The 18,141-nt window shown below is 40.8% G+C and overlaps 1 protein-coding gene across 1 annotated transcript in view; it reads left to right on the top strand.

The window, feature by feature from the left end:
• Positions 1-18,141, top strand: part of PDE11A (phosphodiesterase 11A) — a 359,091-nt gene that overhangs the window by 298,124 nt on the left and 42,826 nt on the right. The window contains exons 14-15 of the mRNA XM_006210208.4: positions 5,568-5,658; positions 9,030-9,130. Coding sequence (XP_006210270.2) covers positions 5,568-5,658; positions 9,030-9,130 — 192 coding nt within the window. The remainder of the gene's footprint in view (positions 1-5,567; positions 5,659-9,029; positions 9,131-18,141) is intronic.

Below are 18,141 nucleotides of genomic sequence, written 5' to 3'. Positions count from 1 at the left end.
TGGGAGTCATATTTTTCAGTGACTTAATTTTTTAAAATTGGAAACCTAGGTCCCCAAATATCAAGTGACTTGTCTAATACTGAACAGCTGTGAGATAGGTATTAAGTCACTGATAGTAGAATTCAAATCTCTTCTCTGCATCCCTATACACCACATGATCAAGTCTACATGTTCCAGGATGGTCTGATGTGTTTCCGTACAATGACCAATCTTGTACACCGTCTATCAGCTCATGGGATGTCCGTAACCCTGCTCCTACCTAATAGAGTCCCTTTTGAACTTAAAAGACCAAATGCCACCACCATTCAACCTCAGTTAAAATTTTCTTCAATAAATGCTGAAAGGGACCTTTTTACATCATGGTGAAGGACCTACCTTTTTAATGATTAGAAAAAGGTTTATTCAGCAAGTGTGCCACTGTTTAGGAAAATCCCTAGGAAGAAATCCATATTCTTATTTCCTTATTTATTCCCCATTAATTGAGTGGTTTCTAAGTGCAAAGCCATTGTGCTGGGCATTGTGGGAGAAATGAAGGCGTATAACAAGTAGTCTCTTCCTTTCAAGTTTTCACAGTCTAATTCCAACCTTTCCAGTTATTTGGAAATGGGATTTCAATGCACCAATTATTATGTGGCAAAGCATATGCTACCTTTTTTTTCACATATAAGGCTATAAAGAAACAGGAGACATTTAGCAAGGGACAAATTACTATATAAAATGCAAAATGCCTCTACAATAAAAAGTTGTGATTTTAGTTATAGCACAGTATGATTTATTCTCTTAGCCTTTCTGATAAGTGAACCTTTGCATTTTCATATTTGATTCTTAATTTTAGAGTATCAGAGTGCGTGCAGTGAATGATCAATAAGTAAAGAGGGCAGCGACCCACCGTGCTTCAAAACTGCTCTATTCACACCTCTCTCCTGCTTTCTCCGGGGACAGCGTTTCCCACTCATCGCCCTCTCTATTACAGCTGCCCCTGATGATGAAATATCAGTTCTGAGCAGCTTTGTAGTGTGTTCTCCTAAGAGACTTCTTCTATTCATTTCTAGCATAATCTTTTATACTCATTTCTTGGGAATGAAAACCCATCTTGTCGCTTTTGGCCAGGTCCCAGAAGTGAAATACGGGGACACATTAATCTGCCGTGACAGCCTAATCCCATTCCTCGCCACCTCCCAACAATTCTCAATTTCCTAATTACCTTTCATAGTTTTCCTTTCAAGAGTCCCCTGTAAGCCATGACTGCACACTTCCATTAAGTCTCTTTTGCAAAGAACATGCATATCTCGGGAGGTAAGGAAAGTCCATTTCCTTTTGCCTGCTTGTCTTTGGCACCTGGGCAAGGTGCTGCACGCCTATGGGTACAGGATTTTCACGTTGAGTTTTCTTCTCCTTAAGTTTCTCCTCAGTGTACTGCCTTCAAAAATGAAAGATTTTAGGGTGTTGGAATGACCTAATCAACAATGAGCATCATGTGTAACTCTTCCTCTGCTTAAGGGATCTGGTTTCTCTTCTCTTCCTCGCTCCTTCTCTCCCCCTCTCTCTATGCACCCTGCGTCTATATGTAATATTCTTACAGTTACACTGTGTGTGCCCCAAAGCTACTGAGATGATGGATCTGCTTACCACAGACAATTAAAATGAGGTATGGGTAGGGAAGGGTGTAGCTCAGTGATAGAGCTCTTGCCTAGCATGCACAAGGTCCTGGGTTCAATCCCGAGTACCTCCATTAAAAGATAAATAAATAAATAAATAAATAAATAAATAAATACATGATTACCTCCCCCAAAAAATAAAAAAAAATGAGGTGTGGTGTTAAAGCCAGTTTTTTACATATGTGATTGAGGGCTTTTTCCCCCCCCTCACATTTTACATAAAAAGTGGAAGTATACCTTTACACAAAGTAGTTACATGAAAGACATATCCTCTTTTAAAAGAAGGTTTTAATCAAGTAAAATTGGTTAATACTGCATGTTCGTTTCCTTCCTGCGGAATCACAGTACATATTTTCACTTACTGATGCCGCAGAGAAATCCTACAATAAAAGAACAGTTTAACTTTTTAAACACAGCATTTCCCAAACATATTTGACCATGGGACCCTTCTTATTTCTGCCCATAGTGCCATTTAACATTCCAAAGAACTGTAGAATACTTTTTGATAAAGTTTATCCTAACAGATACATTTTATTGTTTGCCACTTTTGTCGAGTTTTATGATCATGGACTTAACTCTTGCGGTCCGAGGACGTCCACAGCATGTGTGTGAGTAAAGACAGGGACAGGCAGTATTCTCAGTGAGCCTTGGTCTGAGAGAGAAAGCACCAGGATGTTTTGCAGCCTTAGAAAATCTGACAGAGACCAACTCTAATAGTAAATAGCAAATACAGGAACCATATGGAAATTGAAGCATTCTTGCTTAGATGATTTTATTCTAGAAAGTTCACAGTAAAGTTAGTATCATGCTCCATTCTGTGAATCCCAGGATGGCACTTTGCTTGCGGAAAGGTCAGCACTGTTAATGCAAGTCTGCTCAGAGAAAGTCTCCTACACAATTACGAAGACTGTGAGCTTCCTGAGAGTAGGAGCTATGTCTTATTTACCTTTGTATTCCATGTGCCTGCAGTCTCCCATCATAAGAGTCATCTCTCATTATTAGGTAAATGAATAGTGGATGAATGAATGAATGAATTAAAGTCTCTTCATGTATTAGTCTGGTTCAGTTGTAAAATCTACATATTTTGTGATTAACAGTACTGTGTTAATACAGGGCGTGGGGAGAATGTTAAGGTGGAGTTACTAAAAGGAACAAAGAGGGAATATGAGAATGAAGATGTTTAAACCGAGGATGGTCGGATGCATTTGCACAAACACCTTGAGATTCCTATGAAACACAGCAGTTCTGAATCCATGTGGATCTGGGGCAGAGGGGATGAGCAGCATAAGGTCTCCCCTGGTTGAAGGAGGAAACATCCTACTCATCCTGAAAAGGGAAAATATTTCATGATTTGTGATCGTCTAGCTGATTTAACCTTGTGAGTTCTGCTAATGTGATACAGGAAGGGATAAAAATTTTGCATCCTGATCCTACTTTGCATCAATGACTCTGTTACCAGGATTCATACCAGTAACTGGGCACATCTGGCATGGCTGTTTAACAGAAACAAATCACAGGAACCTGAGCCTGTGATGAGCAGTTATACTAGTAAAATTCAGAATTCAATTTTGAAATCTTCTTTCATTGATGACAAGCAGCTTGGCAAAAATGGAGAACTGAATATCAGAAATGTGTAAGTTATAATTAGCTTTCTCATTATGTAATGAGAAAAAGCTTCAAAACTTGGTTTCCAACCTAGAACTGGTACTTACTAGCTTTGTGACCTTGGAAAAGTAGCATAACTTCTCTGAGCCTTGGTTTCCTTATCTGTAAAATCAGAAAATAATACCTATTTCATGGTTGTTGTCAGGACTAGATGAAATAATGTATTAAGGTGTTAATATGTTGCCTAGTGCATCATTGGTACTTACTCATGATCGCTATTATTATTCATAACATTATTATAAAGTATGTTAACACACTTATTACTGTCAACCTTCCAATTTGAACTCTAATCTCTCGACATACCACCACAACCTTATTAGCCAAGCAGCTAATGTTTTTTTAAGCACCTACTCCGTGCCAGACATTTGGATGTGATATGCATATGAAATATCCTAGAATTTCAAAAGCCAAGACAAATACAGCTAAAACAATACAGTGTGCATTTTGAAAAATGTACTTCCATAAAAATGAACTCCATGTTAGAAAAATAGTAACTAACATTAAATATCAATCACTGATTACTAAGGTTAGCCTAACAAATTTTCACTTATTAAATGATACAGATTAAGGCAAGATTTAAAGAAATCATACTACCTGATTAAAATCAGTACCCTCCTTACTAATCCTATGCCTAATAATCCTTAACCCTGCTGTTTTCTTCCATCATGTGGTCTGCTCTGAGTCTTTCCAAGGATCACAGGTCCCCTGGGGCCCTAAACTGGCCATAACCTTGGGCTGCTTCAGGCTGGACCCAGAGGGCAGTTTATGACTGAAATCTTTCACGTTGCATTAAATGCAGTCTCTGCTCCTCTCGCTAGCAGGGCAGACTGTGAGCTGGCAATTTCCAGTGTTTCCAAGTTGAGGCCAAATTGCCCTTTCAATGTCTAAACTCCCTGCAATGAGCAAGAAGGGGCACAAGGATCTACACGGGTCCTCAGCCAGAGTTCCATGACTGTCCTTTAAACCATAGGATTCTCAGGATGTCTCTCAACTCAGAAGATGTTCTGAATCCTACTTCAAAAGAATTGGCAATGACATAAATGAACTTATCTACAAAACAGAAACAGACTCAAAGACATGGAGAACAAACTTATGGTTACCAGGGGTTAAAGTGAGTGGGAAGGGATAAATTGGGAACTTGAAAATTGCACCTCTTGGGGAGTGTTGGAAATGTTAGCTATCTTGATTGTGGTGGTGGTTTCATGGGTGTATACATTTATCAAAATTCATCAGATTGTACATTTGAAGTATGTGTAGTTTACTGTACAGGAACCACACTACAATAAAGGTGTTTAAAAAAAAGAATTAGCAATGAACACCCTGAAACATTTAAAATAAACACTTGCCAGACTGACATTGTTGAGGAATAGGTTGTTCTACATAAGCAAAATTTACAGATAATTCAAAATAATCCTTTCAAGTATCAATTAGTATTTTATTGCTTTACAATGGACATATCTATGTGTTTTAATTGTTGATTAATATTTAGTGTAGGCTACAGTCTACTACCTGCCAGCCACTATGATAGGCACATTCAAATGTTGTGTTGTATTCTCATAACTAACAAGTGACGTAGAGAGTATTATCATAATTTTAGAGACAAAAAATTGATTCTTAAAGCAACTGAGTAACTACCCATGGCTATTACCCAAAGTTGAGGTCTGACTCTAAGCCAGGGAACTTCCCAGAGTTCGACACTGAGATATCATAGTATGACCATGGACTGGAAATTCATAGTGGAAGATTGTCAACATTACATGTAAAGTCAATTTAGTGGGTTCAAAATGTTCACAAGGTCTTTTCCCATGGAGCAGCAAATATGTCTGGTATACCACATTCGTTCTGGACACTCAGAAGCTTTATAAGGTTTAGCTCGTTGAAGTCAGCCCTGATCTCCAGAGCCAGGAATTATGTCTCTTGTCCTCACATCATCCAGAGCATTTTGACTGGACCTGGAGCACTGTCTAGGGGATTTGTATTGTATGCTCTGTGCACTATTTTCCCTTAAGCACATCTCATCTCCCTTCCTAGCATGTAAATTTCTTAGCAGCGTGGGCAGTCTTTTTCATGGTCAAATCATCCACAGCATCCAGCCCAACACATAGAAGTTTCCCAAAAGGTTTAGTTAACAGATTTGTGTATGACACAAGCAGTTACCTGAGAATGTATCTGCTCACGGTCCTTTGCATAGGTATCACTGACAGGAGAAGGGCCTTGGTCACTCACGCTTCTGTCCTTTTTCAGGAGTGGCTCTGCCCTGGCCCAGCTCTACGGAACCTCTGCTACCTTAGAGCATCACCATTTCAACCATGCTGTGATGATCCTTCAAAGTGAGGTACAGACCTATGTTCTGCTTCTCCCCTTGACTGAAAACCAATGATGTTTCCTCCTTATCTTTCTTTGCAGTGCTGCAGGTTGATACAGAAAATTGGAACTATTGGACATTTTCTTTGTGGCTTTTAAAAAATTCTTTCAGATGCCAAGGATCCTGTTCAAATTTTCCCTGAGCTGATTCATTTGGGTTTATTATTGACTAGAAGGCTTTTCAGATTCACCTAGCGGTGGAACTGCCTACAGCTTGTCACCAGAGCATGATCTTACCTTTCTTAAGGGTAGAGAAGCCAGTAACAGATCCAAGTAGTGAGTGGCCCAACATTTCCATTTTATGAAACCCATTTTAAAAGATGGTAGAAGCAGAAACAGGGTGAGAAAGTCATACTTTATTAGCATAATTGAGAAACCTATAAAAGAGAAAAGAACTTAAAATTGCTGGGGGGACCAATTTGAAAGTGAGAACTGCAGCTAGACTTGAGACCCAGGGCTGAGGCCATATGCTTGTTTTACTTCATGCGGCATTGCAGGAGCTGGAAGTAGTCGGTCTTTTATACTTTCAGCTCTCCACGGAGAAAAAGGAAAACCGCTAACTGACTCTGGCTGAGGCGTCTGAGTTTGAAATTGCCAGGAAAGGGTCTGTTTAATTTTCTGCAGGCGTACAGGCTTTTTTCTTTTTTTGAGGCCAGGAAGGGATCATCTGTTCCCCATTATTTGTCAGTTCTCTAGCTGTGCCATTAATTATTATTATTATCATCATTAAGGCCCTGCTTCGCTGGAATAGCATCATTAAATACGGAGGTTTTTTTCCTCCAGCCTATCCCGAGAAAGCATGTCTTTTGCAATACCACCAAAGCCTTCCTCGACCCCATGAAGGAGAGTCAGCACTCCGGAACCTGAGCACAGCTGCGGAAGGCAAACCCGCCAGGAGAGATGTATTTTCAGTTGGGAAAGAAACACCAAGGGTTAGGTTCTCAGTAACTCTGACAGAAACCAGTATCCCAGCATCTGTGGCTCTGGAATTCCCCTACGAGAGCCACATCTTAGCTGCGTGCTGTGGAGGAGAGAAATAGGGACAGGAGGAACTGGGGATCAGACTACATTTTCTACACTGGTAACATAATGGGTTTACACCCCTGACCCCAGACATCTCCACCTTTGTAAACAGGATCATAAACAGGATGTCATGGTTTTCTCAGAAGGTCATTTGTTTGTCTCCCCAGGAAAACAAACCCCACTAACTCAGAATCTGTCTTCCTACGAAGGAGATACATCAGTTGCACTTCACTCCAGGATTCTCTCTGAAGAATGCAGAATAGCAGTAATGGCACCAGGCACTGGTGTGTGCAGGTCCCGCCCTGGGGCTTCCTCCCAGCCCCCTCCCTTCCCGTGTGGCCCATCAGAAAGGCTAACATGCAGGTGTCCTTACCACCCCACTCTCCGACTAATGCAGAGGCACGGAGAGGTTAGACGGCCTGAGGACAGTTGCTCCAGACCTTTCTTTATCCACATTTTGGTTTTCTTTTCATCAATACCACTTCTGCCTAAACAACGAGTAGTGTTTTAGGGAGACTGATCCTTTTTAGAGAACATACCCGTGAGGCATAGTAGAAGGCCAGTTTGCATGTAAACAATATACTGATTGCAAATGACCCATTATTATTATTATTATTATTATTATTATTATTATTACTGTTGTTATTATTGTTATTATAGCTGATCCAGCTAGCTTTGTCACTCTGTTAGCTATAAATTGTGTTAGTTACTACATGTCCTTTAAAAGTAGTAGAATGCATTCTCTCACAACATAATCAAGATTCTCAAATTCAGGCCAGCTTTCTCCTGGACTTCACATTGGATTTTACTGTAACTTGCTCCTAATAGCTATATTTCTTCCCCTGAGAAATGCATGCCATGTGGCTGAATCTAGAGGATGACTTTTCCAGAGCTTCCAACCACTTTTTCCCAGGCCCCAGTACACTGGACTGTGATTGATCCGTGGGGCAGGACTCAGGCAAAGAAACCTGGGCAGAATTACGGTGTGGCATTCCTTCAGTTATTTGTCTTCTTCCTAATGGCTGAATTAAGGGTTTGAAGAGTTCATTTGAAAATTATTATTAATATTGGACTTGATCCCAGGTGGAACCAATATACTCTAGTCTTTAAGGAGTGGTGGGCTCACCCAATGAGATAAATTAACTCAAGGGAGCAGATTATCATCTGGTGCCTGGTAGGTAGTAATTTACTAATTGATATTCTGGTTCTCTGAAAGAATTAATTCGCCTCTCGTTGGAAAACGTTCCCAGGCAATCATTTCATTGCTTTCCTTCTGCGCCATTTTTTCGGGTCTCAACACTAGGTTTAAAACTGGTCCAGTTCCCAGACTACATGTTTATGAGTTCATATTTCATGCTATGAAAACCTGATAAATGAAAAGTCCTGACTTTCGAAGCAAATTAAGTGAATTGTCAGTCACTTTACAGCAAGTTTTTTCCCTTTACGAAAAACACTGTGGAGCTGTCTGGTGTAGTTAAAAAGTTTGGATGAAAAGAAGTGTGCTTTTCAAAGGTATGGAGATACAGCTGGATTTGCAAGTTGTTCCAGGCAAAAGTCATCTTTAGAACCCTACTGTGAAAAGAGCAATACCTTACACGTTCTAGCTACTCAGTAATTATTCACTGAATTTCACACACTTCATCCAGATGTATCTTCACAATTTAACACAGGGTTTCTCAACTTTGGTGGTATTGTCATGTTGTAAATCTTTGTTGTGGGGAGTGTCTGGTGTATTGTGGGGTGTCTAGCAGCACCCCGACCCCTACCTACTAGATGCCATCAGTGTGACGATAAAAATGACTCTAGGCATTGCCAGAAGCGCCCATCGCCAAAATCACCCCTATTTGAGTCCCACTGGTCTAATGTTTTTTCTCATCTGAAGTCATTTGTTGCCGTGGCAAGTACCTCCAAAATGCCAACTTAAGTCTTTACTAGTGAGACTAGTATGTACTTTGGGGTCAGAAAGATTCCCCAAAGTTTTGTCACCTTCTCCACTCAGTAATTCCACAGGAAATGGGCAGTTAAATGGAGTGTTGGCGCAAATGTATCCTTAAAAGTTCAAACATTTTTCAGTTTTCTCTTCAAGACTAGACATAATAAAGTGTCCCTTGGTAGTCCTCCTCAAAAATGACTGTGCTTCTGGCTTTGCTGTGTTTGCCAGGGAATCTGTGTGTAGTTGCACAAAATGTCATTAAACTTTTTAAAAAATGATTTTATCATGTTTCTAGACCTTTTTTTAAAAAGTATATAGAAAAAACGTGTAGTCACCAAGCTCAGATTGAATGTTGTCTTTCGTGACTTTTTACTTTTTCGTTCCAGGGTCACAACATCTTTGCTAATTTGTCCTCCAAGGAATACAGTGACCTTATGCAGCTTTTGAAGCAGTCAATACTGGCAACAGACCTCACGCTGTACTTTGAGTAGGTATTGGCATTTGATCTACTTGACAAATGGATATCTAAGGTTTCATCCTGTAATTAATTTTCAGGTCCGTGTTGTGGGGGGTGCCTGTTATTCTAGCACTGATATCAATGTGTAAATGAGCTAAACTTTTGTTGTTTCTTTTTCCCTCATCTAAAAGAACTTCAGGAAGGTGGTGTCTATGAAGCAAGACAATCAGGGCTACAGTCACAAGATTTGTATCTTTCTTCTGTTTTATGAGCCTGTTTTGGGGACTCTTGACTGAAACTAAGTGACAGCCATTTTAATTTTAAGACTGGCAAAGATTGCTGTTTCAGACGATTATTTGGGGTCAGATCTCTAATGGCAATGACGATGCTAATGAAAAAGATTTGGTGCTGAAAGAATGACTGGAAATCCAAGCCCTCATTCCTTGCCTCTCCTCTAGCTCTCTTTCTCAGAAGAGCCATTCCCTCTTTCCCAAAGCTCAGGCCTCCACCTGAGCTGGTGGTTCCATCCCTCTTGATTCCTGCGACAGCTGCTCCACCAGGTACCACCTCTTTGGGCAGTTTGGTGAGCTCCTCCTTCACTGATACGCAGTTTTCTCTTATCTTAAAGACCAGGCAACTTCCCCTCCTTAAAAAATTCTTCAACTTGACACCATGGTCTTTAATTGCTTTTCAGTTTACCTTTCATTTCCTGTTCACTTTTTAAAATAAATGGAGCACGTTAGCACCTTTGTTCTTCTAACACCCATTTGCACTTTGAAGAGCAGCATCCACAGCAAAACATTGGATGTTCAGAGGTCACCAGAGATTTCCTTGTCCCCAAATTCAATGTCTTTTACTTATTTCTGATGTTTTCTAGCTTCTTGGAGACACTGGAAGGTTTGCTGACTTCTCATTGTCAATTTCTACTCTCTTTTCTTCCCCAACATCCATGTGCCTTCTTCTCTCCTTTTCTGGATCCCTTACAATTTTCTTTTCTCCTTGCACCAACGTGTGAGTTCTTGAACCTGTGTTCTTCCTTCTCTACTCTGCTTAGACTCATTCCCCTGGCCTCAGCTCTGTGTCTCCTCCGTGTTGTTATATTGAAGACCCTGAAGTTCTTCACGCTACTCTCCCTCACATTCCACACCCATATCTCCAGCTCCCTTCTGGAGAGCCTGCAGTGGTCTCACTGCTTTCAAACCAACCTCTAAACTTGGTTCGCCTGTTTCAAGGTTCTCCATAGTCTGCCCCGAACCACTTTTCATTCTCATCTTCCACTTCTCTCCTACATGATTTGTCTACTCCAGCCAGACTGGTTTACATGTTACCCTTTGAAAACACCTTATGCAGTGCCCCTTGCACCCCAGTCTTACCACTATTCCTACGTGGGTCCTGTTGCTTCACTTCCCTTTCTGGCCGGACTGTCTTCTACCACCTTTTCCAGGAAACCTATATCACTCCTTTTGGATCTTTCGGCCCTTTGGCATTGCATCAGTTAGAATTAGACTCAATTGTAAGGGACAGGAAACCCAAAATAATAGTAGCTTACTTTTTTGTCATATAAAAGAAGTCTAGAGAGAAGCCACCTCCAGCTGGTAGAGTAGCTACACTGAGTCACCAGGGACCCAGGCTACTTTATCTTTCTGTGCTGCCACTTTCCACACATGGTTTCCCCCTTAGTCCCAGAGAGCTACTCAAGCTCCAGGCATATTGTCCACATTCCAGCTACCAGAAGGAAGGAAGGAACTAAAAAGAAAGGGCCAAAAGTGACGCAAGTTGTCTTTTAAGAGAGTTTTCTGGAAGCTTCATGTAACAATTCCACTTACATTTCATGGGTCACAGTTTAGTTACTTGGCCAACCCTAGGTTGAAGGAAGGTTAAAAAGGAAGGCTTTATTTTGGGTAGTTATCTGCCCTATTAAAGACTAGGGGTTCTATTACTAAGAAAGAAAGGGAAGAGAGACATTGGCGTAGACAACTGATAGTCTATGCCACAGGTATTCATGGTTGGTCGCTGGTGAATGGGTTGTCACACAGTACAGTGGAAGGAGTGGAGGCTTTGGAATTACATTGATCTGCATTTAAGTCTCATGCTGGCATTCTAGTTAAACCTGGTGTATTGAGTCCAAGTGTCTATGTCTTCTCCCTTCTGAAACTCCACTGAAATGGCACCAGATAAATTTAAAGGAAAAACTGGAAAGGCATAAATCTGCAAGGAGAAAGAGAGAGGGCCCACAAGGACTGATAAGAGATGTCAATACATTTGTGGAAGATGGAAGGTCAGCTAACTAATGGTAACTGATCTAGCAGAGCAGAGTGGAAAGTAGGACCTGCAGGGGAGGACCACTCTGAGAAGCAAGCCGGTTTGCCCTGCAGAACCATGCTTGGGGCTTAGAGACAAAAAGTACTGTGAAAAGTGAATGTGACACTCAAAGCTTAAGATGAGATTACTAAAAGCCAGTTTTCAGAACACTCAGAGCCCACAAAGTTCTCCACCAGCCTAGCCAGATAACTCCCTTTCCTCTATCTCTGGAGAAGGCCATGGGTTTATTCTCTGGAGAGTATTCTCTGAAGGCCATGGGTTTATTCTCTGCTTTCTGAAAGAAAGCACCGTGGAATGAGAAAAGTTCAAGGTGTGGGTGAGATGCAGAGCTCAGAGCAGGGGATGAAGTAAAATGGAACAAGTCTCTGAATTGAAACCCAGAGCCCACAGCCTAGTCACCCAGAGCCCACAATCTATAAGACACACACCCAGGGTAATCAGATTCAGCAAATGGAAATACAAGAAGGACAGGTAAATTTGAACTTCAGATAAACAATGAAAAAAATTTTAGTCTAAATATATCCCATGCAACCTGTGTGTGGGACACACACCCACACTCCTGCCTTTTAAAAGCCTCACACTTACACCCAGATACCAAGGATCACAGAACATTCAATGAAAGCCTCCCATATGAAACAGAGGCCAATACAAACAGAAAATAAATGGAATTTAGGTAAAGCAGGAAGAGGAAGAAAACAAAAACAAAAAACTATTGTTAACATCCTTAGAGAGCTAACCTATTGCCTCCATGAAATAAGAACAGGATGTTTAAAAATATAATAATAGGAGCAACTCTAGAAGGAAGAGCTGCTGGAAATTAAAAACATGATGGCCAAAATAAAAATCAAATGGAAGCACTGGGAAATAATGGTCAAAGAACAATAAGACAGCAATATGAAAAACACTGCTTTATTTGATTATATGCTTTTTAGTACTGTTTGATTTGTTAACTATGTGCATGTATTACTTTGATAAATATAAATTTTAATTAATTTTAAAATATATTTAAAAAGTAAAAATCCCAGCTCACGCTACCTAGCTGTGTGTCATCAGACAAATTATTTGCCTCTCTGAGCCTCTCTTATTCATGCATAAAACAGAGATAATGCTACCTATGTTATCTGTCTCATAAATGTCTTCTATCTTATAAATGTCTCGTATGTCTTGGTGACATCTGCAACCTCATTTGCCTTATAGCCTATTTAGTTCACATGTTTTGTGGCCGTCATTTTGACTTAACTATCCTGATCATCCATCTTTTTCTGAACTGATGCTCCTTGATTGGTTATTTATGGAAGCCTGTTTGTCCCTTTAATATTCTTATTTCCTATGTCTGACACTTGCAGGATTCTGTGTTATTTTTCTCAGAGTAGAAGCATTTTCCCAAGCCAAGTTTCCAAGTAACTTCTAAGGGAGAAAAGAATTTCAACAGTCTGAGTCCATTTATCAAGGCCTGTTAGGGATGTGACGAGTCACTGAGTGACCGCTGGAATGCAGTCAAGGAAGTTGGTTGCAACTTCTTTTCTCATTACTCTGCTCTTATCTTAATGCTGCAGCCCCTGCTAATGTTTGCTGACTCCCAGAGAAGCTGGCTTGTTCTCTTTGTCAGCGTTATTGTTTGTTGAAGTTCTGTATAGCAGCTCATTCTCTAATCTACACCTTCAGGAGGCTGATTCTCTTGCCTGTCTAACGTTGCATTAAAGTATTTCCATTTTTCCAGCCCAACAATCCCTACGGTTCATGAGGGGAAAAGCAGCTACTACAGACTGTCTCCAGTTGCTTTTATTTCACAAATATACAGTTGTGGAACTGGAAGGGATGTTAGAAAAAATGTCCAATTCATCTCCTTTATTTTGTGGATCAGATACTAAGCTCAAAAAGGTTAAATAGTGTACCTTGGGTCATTTAACTAATTAGTGGCTGAGCTGGAACCCACATCTCCTGTTTTGAGGCTTTTCCGTAATCATTGTATTCCTTCTCTAATGGAAGAATCAGTAAGTAGTTGTCATTTGAGTTGGGGATGCATTACATGGTGATACTGGTCGACCTTCCCAGGTGTACATTATTCAGATTAATATGAAAACCAGTGTGAGTGCCCATTCCTCTCCCAAAGCAAAGCCAGGGACGCCATTGTAAAGATACAGTCCCTTGTGGGTCACCACTGTGGTCAGTCGGGCTTGATCCTGCAGGGACTGTCTGAAAAGTCTTGTGCGCTGTACCTCAGGCTTAACCACAAGCCTCCGGCCTCCATCAGCCAAGGCTATTCCAAGGATGTGGAAGCTCCCACACGTTTCCAGGACATGCATGCCTGCAGGGTGGGAGTTCCGACAGCCATTCCCCCATCCGCCTTGTGGGATCAGAGTAGCGCCAGGGCAGGAAGTAAGTGAGGCTCAGGGCAGCTGAGGCAGGAGCTGTGGTGCTAGTTGGAGCAGCAATGGTTGAAGAAAGGTGGCCAAGAGGCCGTGAGGCCACCCTGTACACTTCCTAGAAGTTTGAATTATCCTTTCTTCTTCTGCCCTGATTACTCAAATCAGAAGTCTCAGTACAGTCAAGGTCAGCGCTCACAGCTTTCCTCCCCTTCGAAGGTGGAATTCACTCTAGAAAGGGCCGAGGCAGGCAGGGGTAAGGTCCAGGGCTTTTGGAGGCAGGTTATGACTTATTCCTAGAGGCAGGATTTCCTGTCATGCGCCAAAAGGGGAAAAAAAAAAAAGTAAGATTCCTGGAAATGTGGAACCCCTTTAAAAACAACCACAAAAACTTGTGAATTTAATTTCTAATGGCTTTGGGTATGCTGGGGATTTTATACTACAAATGATGGTTGAAAGCAGCATTCACAAGTTTAAACAACAAAAAATCAAACAAAACCTCAGTGTGAGGTTTCTAGGCTTTACAACCTAAGTCTGGGGGTTAATTCTTCAGTCTGATTTTCCAACTCATTGAAAACATTTTCCAGTTACTGCTGAGTGAGTTCCTGAAATTGATTTCTGTGCCTGTTTCTGAGTTCCTGCAGTGAATATTGCTTTGATAATTAAATAGTAATTTCAGCATCTCAAGCAGGAATTAGAGATACCCTATCGGTAACCAGCCGTGTAACTTTGAGAGAGTCACTCACTTAATCTCTCTTTGCCTTGGTTTCCTTGTCAGCAACATGGGGACAGGCCCATAACCCAGACCGATCTTCTGGAGTCCTTGGGGAGATTACCAATGTGGAAGATAACTTGGCAACTTAAATAATTAAAATTTAAGTAATCTCAGTAATTTAAATTTGATAACATTGATACTTTGAAATACCTTATAAAGAAAAGAACTATTCAGCCAGAAAATGTAATAAAATTTGGACCATAAAAGATGGCACTTGCTGGGGTAGACAAAGAGAGAAATCCAAGTGTTAGAACTTTAAAGAGATTTCACAAATGCCCTGTACTATTTGTCTGCATGTAAGTCAACAAAGATGACCTCTGCATCTTCCAAAATTAGTAATAAAAACAACACCTAAAAAACAACACCTAAAATTTCCTGAGTACCTGCTTAAGAGCTTTATGTACACATTATCCCATTTAAGACTTGGAACAGTTCTGTCAGAGCAGGTACTACTGTTGACCTCATACACATAAGGAAACAGGTTTGCAGAGATTCAGTAAATTGCTTGCTGTGTTAAATGGTAAAGCTGAGATTGGAACCAAATATTTGGACTCCAAAATGCTTTTAACTACTCTACCATTCTCTCACAGCTGTCTGTCAGTTTAAGAGTCCTAAAGGGGAAACTGAGGCCACTTCTGGGGACACTTGGGCGCAGAGGCAGTGGTACCGCCAGCTGCAAACCCTCTAGGTAGCAGGCCAACCGCAATTCAACTGACTGCAGAAAACATCACCAACAGGGAGGGGGCGGGGTGGAGGTTCCAGGTGAGAGTACCAGGAGTCTCACCAGGGAGGCCGAGGCTGCAAGTAGAGGCTCCTTGTTTGTAGTTGAGCTGAGATGGGACATCAGAAGTTAACAGTTCTTTAGCTTTAATACAGTTGTGGAAGCTGTTGCTATCAGGTAGCAGTAATAGTTCAGCATTCGTCCCCAACAGGTTGTGACCGCACAATACTATGTGGCTCACCTACCAGATGCCTGCTCCATGACCAGCACTGTTCCAGGCATTGCAGTGTCTCCCTGTATCACCCCTACAACAGGAGCACTGTGAATGCAGGCGTCTTACTCTTTAGCTCACTCTTGGAGCCCCCAAACCTGACACACTGCCTGGCATTATAAATTCTCAAAATATTAGCTTTTTGACAGTGAATTCTCATACCAACCTGCAAGGTCGATATTGTTATCCCCACCTTATAGATAAAGATCCCTGGGCTTAGGGTAAGTAATTTGCTCAAAGTCATCAAGCTGTCTATGCTTGTGTCTCCATGCCACATTGCCTCAGATCACCATTTAAATGGAGAATTAACCAAGAATTCAGATTTTATAAATCAATTTGGGTGCTCAATGCTTTTCTGGTTGGCTTTTAAAATTAATCAGGCTAGTCTTCAAATTGAAGATTTTTCATTTCCCTTTGTGCTCTACAAACATTCGTCAGCAATTATGGAAAATGCTCAGTCTAATGGCTTCTTTGTCTTTCCAAAGGGATGCAATAAGTAGCATTTCTCAAAAGCATCTCATGTTGACAGCAAAATGTACTAAATTATCCTAGATTGGTGGGAGTTATAGTTTGACCATCCTTTTAAAATTAGACTAATACCTAGAACAATTTACGTTATAAAATACAATAGGACCTCAAAAAATGTTTCTACTGCTATGCAGACAGGAATATTCATTCATTCATCATTCAACAATGTTTATTGACCCCTCTATGTTCAGTGTTTTCAGCCTCTACAGTAGCCTGCACCCAACTAGCCTCATATTGGAAAGGAAGAGGATAAATTAATGCATAGTAAGATGTAATGACTTACAAGGATTAACCCATTGTTTTTTTCCAGACATTCTTGTATTTTAACAGAGCTGATGAATTAACCCACAGAAATTACTCTAATATTAAAACAACAGACACTGTGGCAGGTTAATTGAAGAAGTAGTTTGGTACTTTTTGATGCATATCAAGGCATTTTACATACCCTGTCCACACGATACTACAGCTGAATAAAGCATGAGACATTCAAACACTAACACTTACTGGTGCCTTCTTTATGCCAGGCACTGTGCTCGCACTGGGGATGTGCAGGCAGATAAGGCATAATTCTTATCTTCAGGGACTCGGAGCCCAGGGGAAAAGTGAAAAAAGAGTCATACCACTGCGGGAGGAGTGCCGCGGGCCAAGTAAATGCAGGGGCAACTGGGGCACACGCCATCTAGCAATGCCTTGAACCACTGCTTGGCCTGGAGGCTGTGGATCAACTGAACAAATGGTTAGGGCCCTGTATGGTCTGATTTTCTGCCATTTTCAGTATTGAGAGTCGTTCTGGTCTTTTCATTTCCTGCATTTGCCAATTTTATTTATGCTGTCAGTAACAGCATAGCATCTAACAGGTAATTTCAGTCAGGTTCTTAGCTGGCCCTTGTGTTATCACTGTTAGTCTAACACAGGGAGACAGTTCACTTTCAAAGTTAAATATAAGACTTTTTTTCCTTTAGTCATAATTATGGGAATTAACATCTGCCTACTAACGTATTATTCCTCTCTGGTGCTTTTACGCCTGAAGTCCAGAAGTCTCTCCAGAATCTGCATTTAGCAATCAATGGCAGATACATGGTTTGCCTATTGAATGAGCTGTAAGAACCCTGAAAGAACAAAATTCTCCTCCCCTGTCCCCATCCCACCCTGTCCACCACACACTGCTGCCACCCTGTCTGATAATTCTGGAGTTGAAATTGCAGGAGAGTCACAGTGATGATTTGCCACCCTGGCAGTAAAGCCTTCCTAACCTCCCTAGACTTCTAGGAGATTCAGGACAGCTCGGAAATAGACAGATAAAGAATATGTGTACATATATACATGCAGTTACATAAATTTACCAAAATATTCCTGATTAAAATATACACAGGATTGGTGATTTCTCACTTTACAAATAAAAGGTGCCTTGCAGATAATTTACAAGCCAGACAGATTTTCAGTGTGGTGATGGGTGACTGGTAACCAATCTTTAGAATTATTTTTGAGGGTAATTTTAGCTGTTCTGTTCAAATGATGCTTTTTTAAAGACTGCTATTTTTCTGAGTGGAACATATGTCAGGAGAGCAGGATAAAAGCCTAATAAAAACATATCTGATTATAAATGAGATTTTCCAGTAAGTTGCTTTTCACTAGCTGAGGTATTTGCCATTGTCCTTGAAAACCAAGGTTCCCAGTGATCTGCTTGAAAAGTTAATGATACGGTTCTTCATGACAGAGGAGTCTGGATCCAGGGAGTATTATACAATTTTGTGGATTTTTCAAGTATCCGTTTTATCAGTTCCATGTTTTTAAAAGTGCTCCTATTTCCAATAGTTTCATGTATGCTGATTTTGACTCCGTATAATCTGTATACACATATACATACAGATGCTTAAAGGAGCAGCTCTATGGGCCAATTCATTTCTCAAAAGCACAGTGGATTTCACATTGTTGCTGTGTAATGATTATTGTTAAGGGGGAAGTAAGAAATATACCACTTAGAGTGGCAGACCACCAGCCTGGTCTGGGCCATCCGCAGCTCTTTGAAGCACCCCTTTGTTGCTGATGGAAAGACAT

The sequence above is a fragment of the Vicugna pacos genome, chromosome 5 (genome assembly GCF_048564905.1).
Source record: "Vicugna pacos chromosome 5, VicPac4, whole genome shotgun sequence".
In the NCBI taxonomy this organism is placed as follows: domain Eukaryota; kingdom Metazoa; phylum Chordata; class Mammalia; order Artiodactyla; family Camelidae; genus Vicugna; species Vicugna pacos.
The sequence above is the reverse complement of the archived record's forward strand: the minus strand, read 5'-3'. Positions and strand labels throughout refer to the sequence as shown.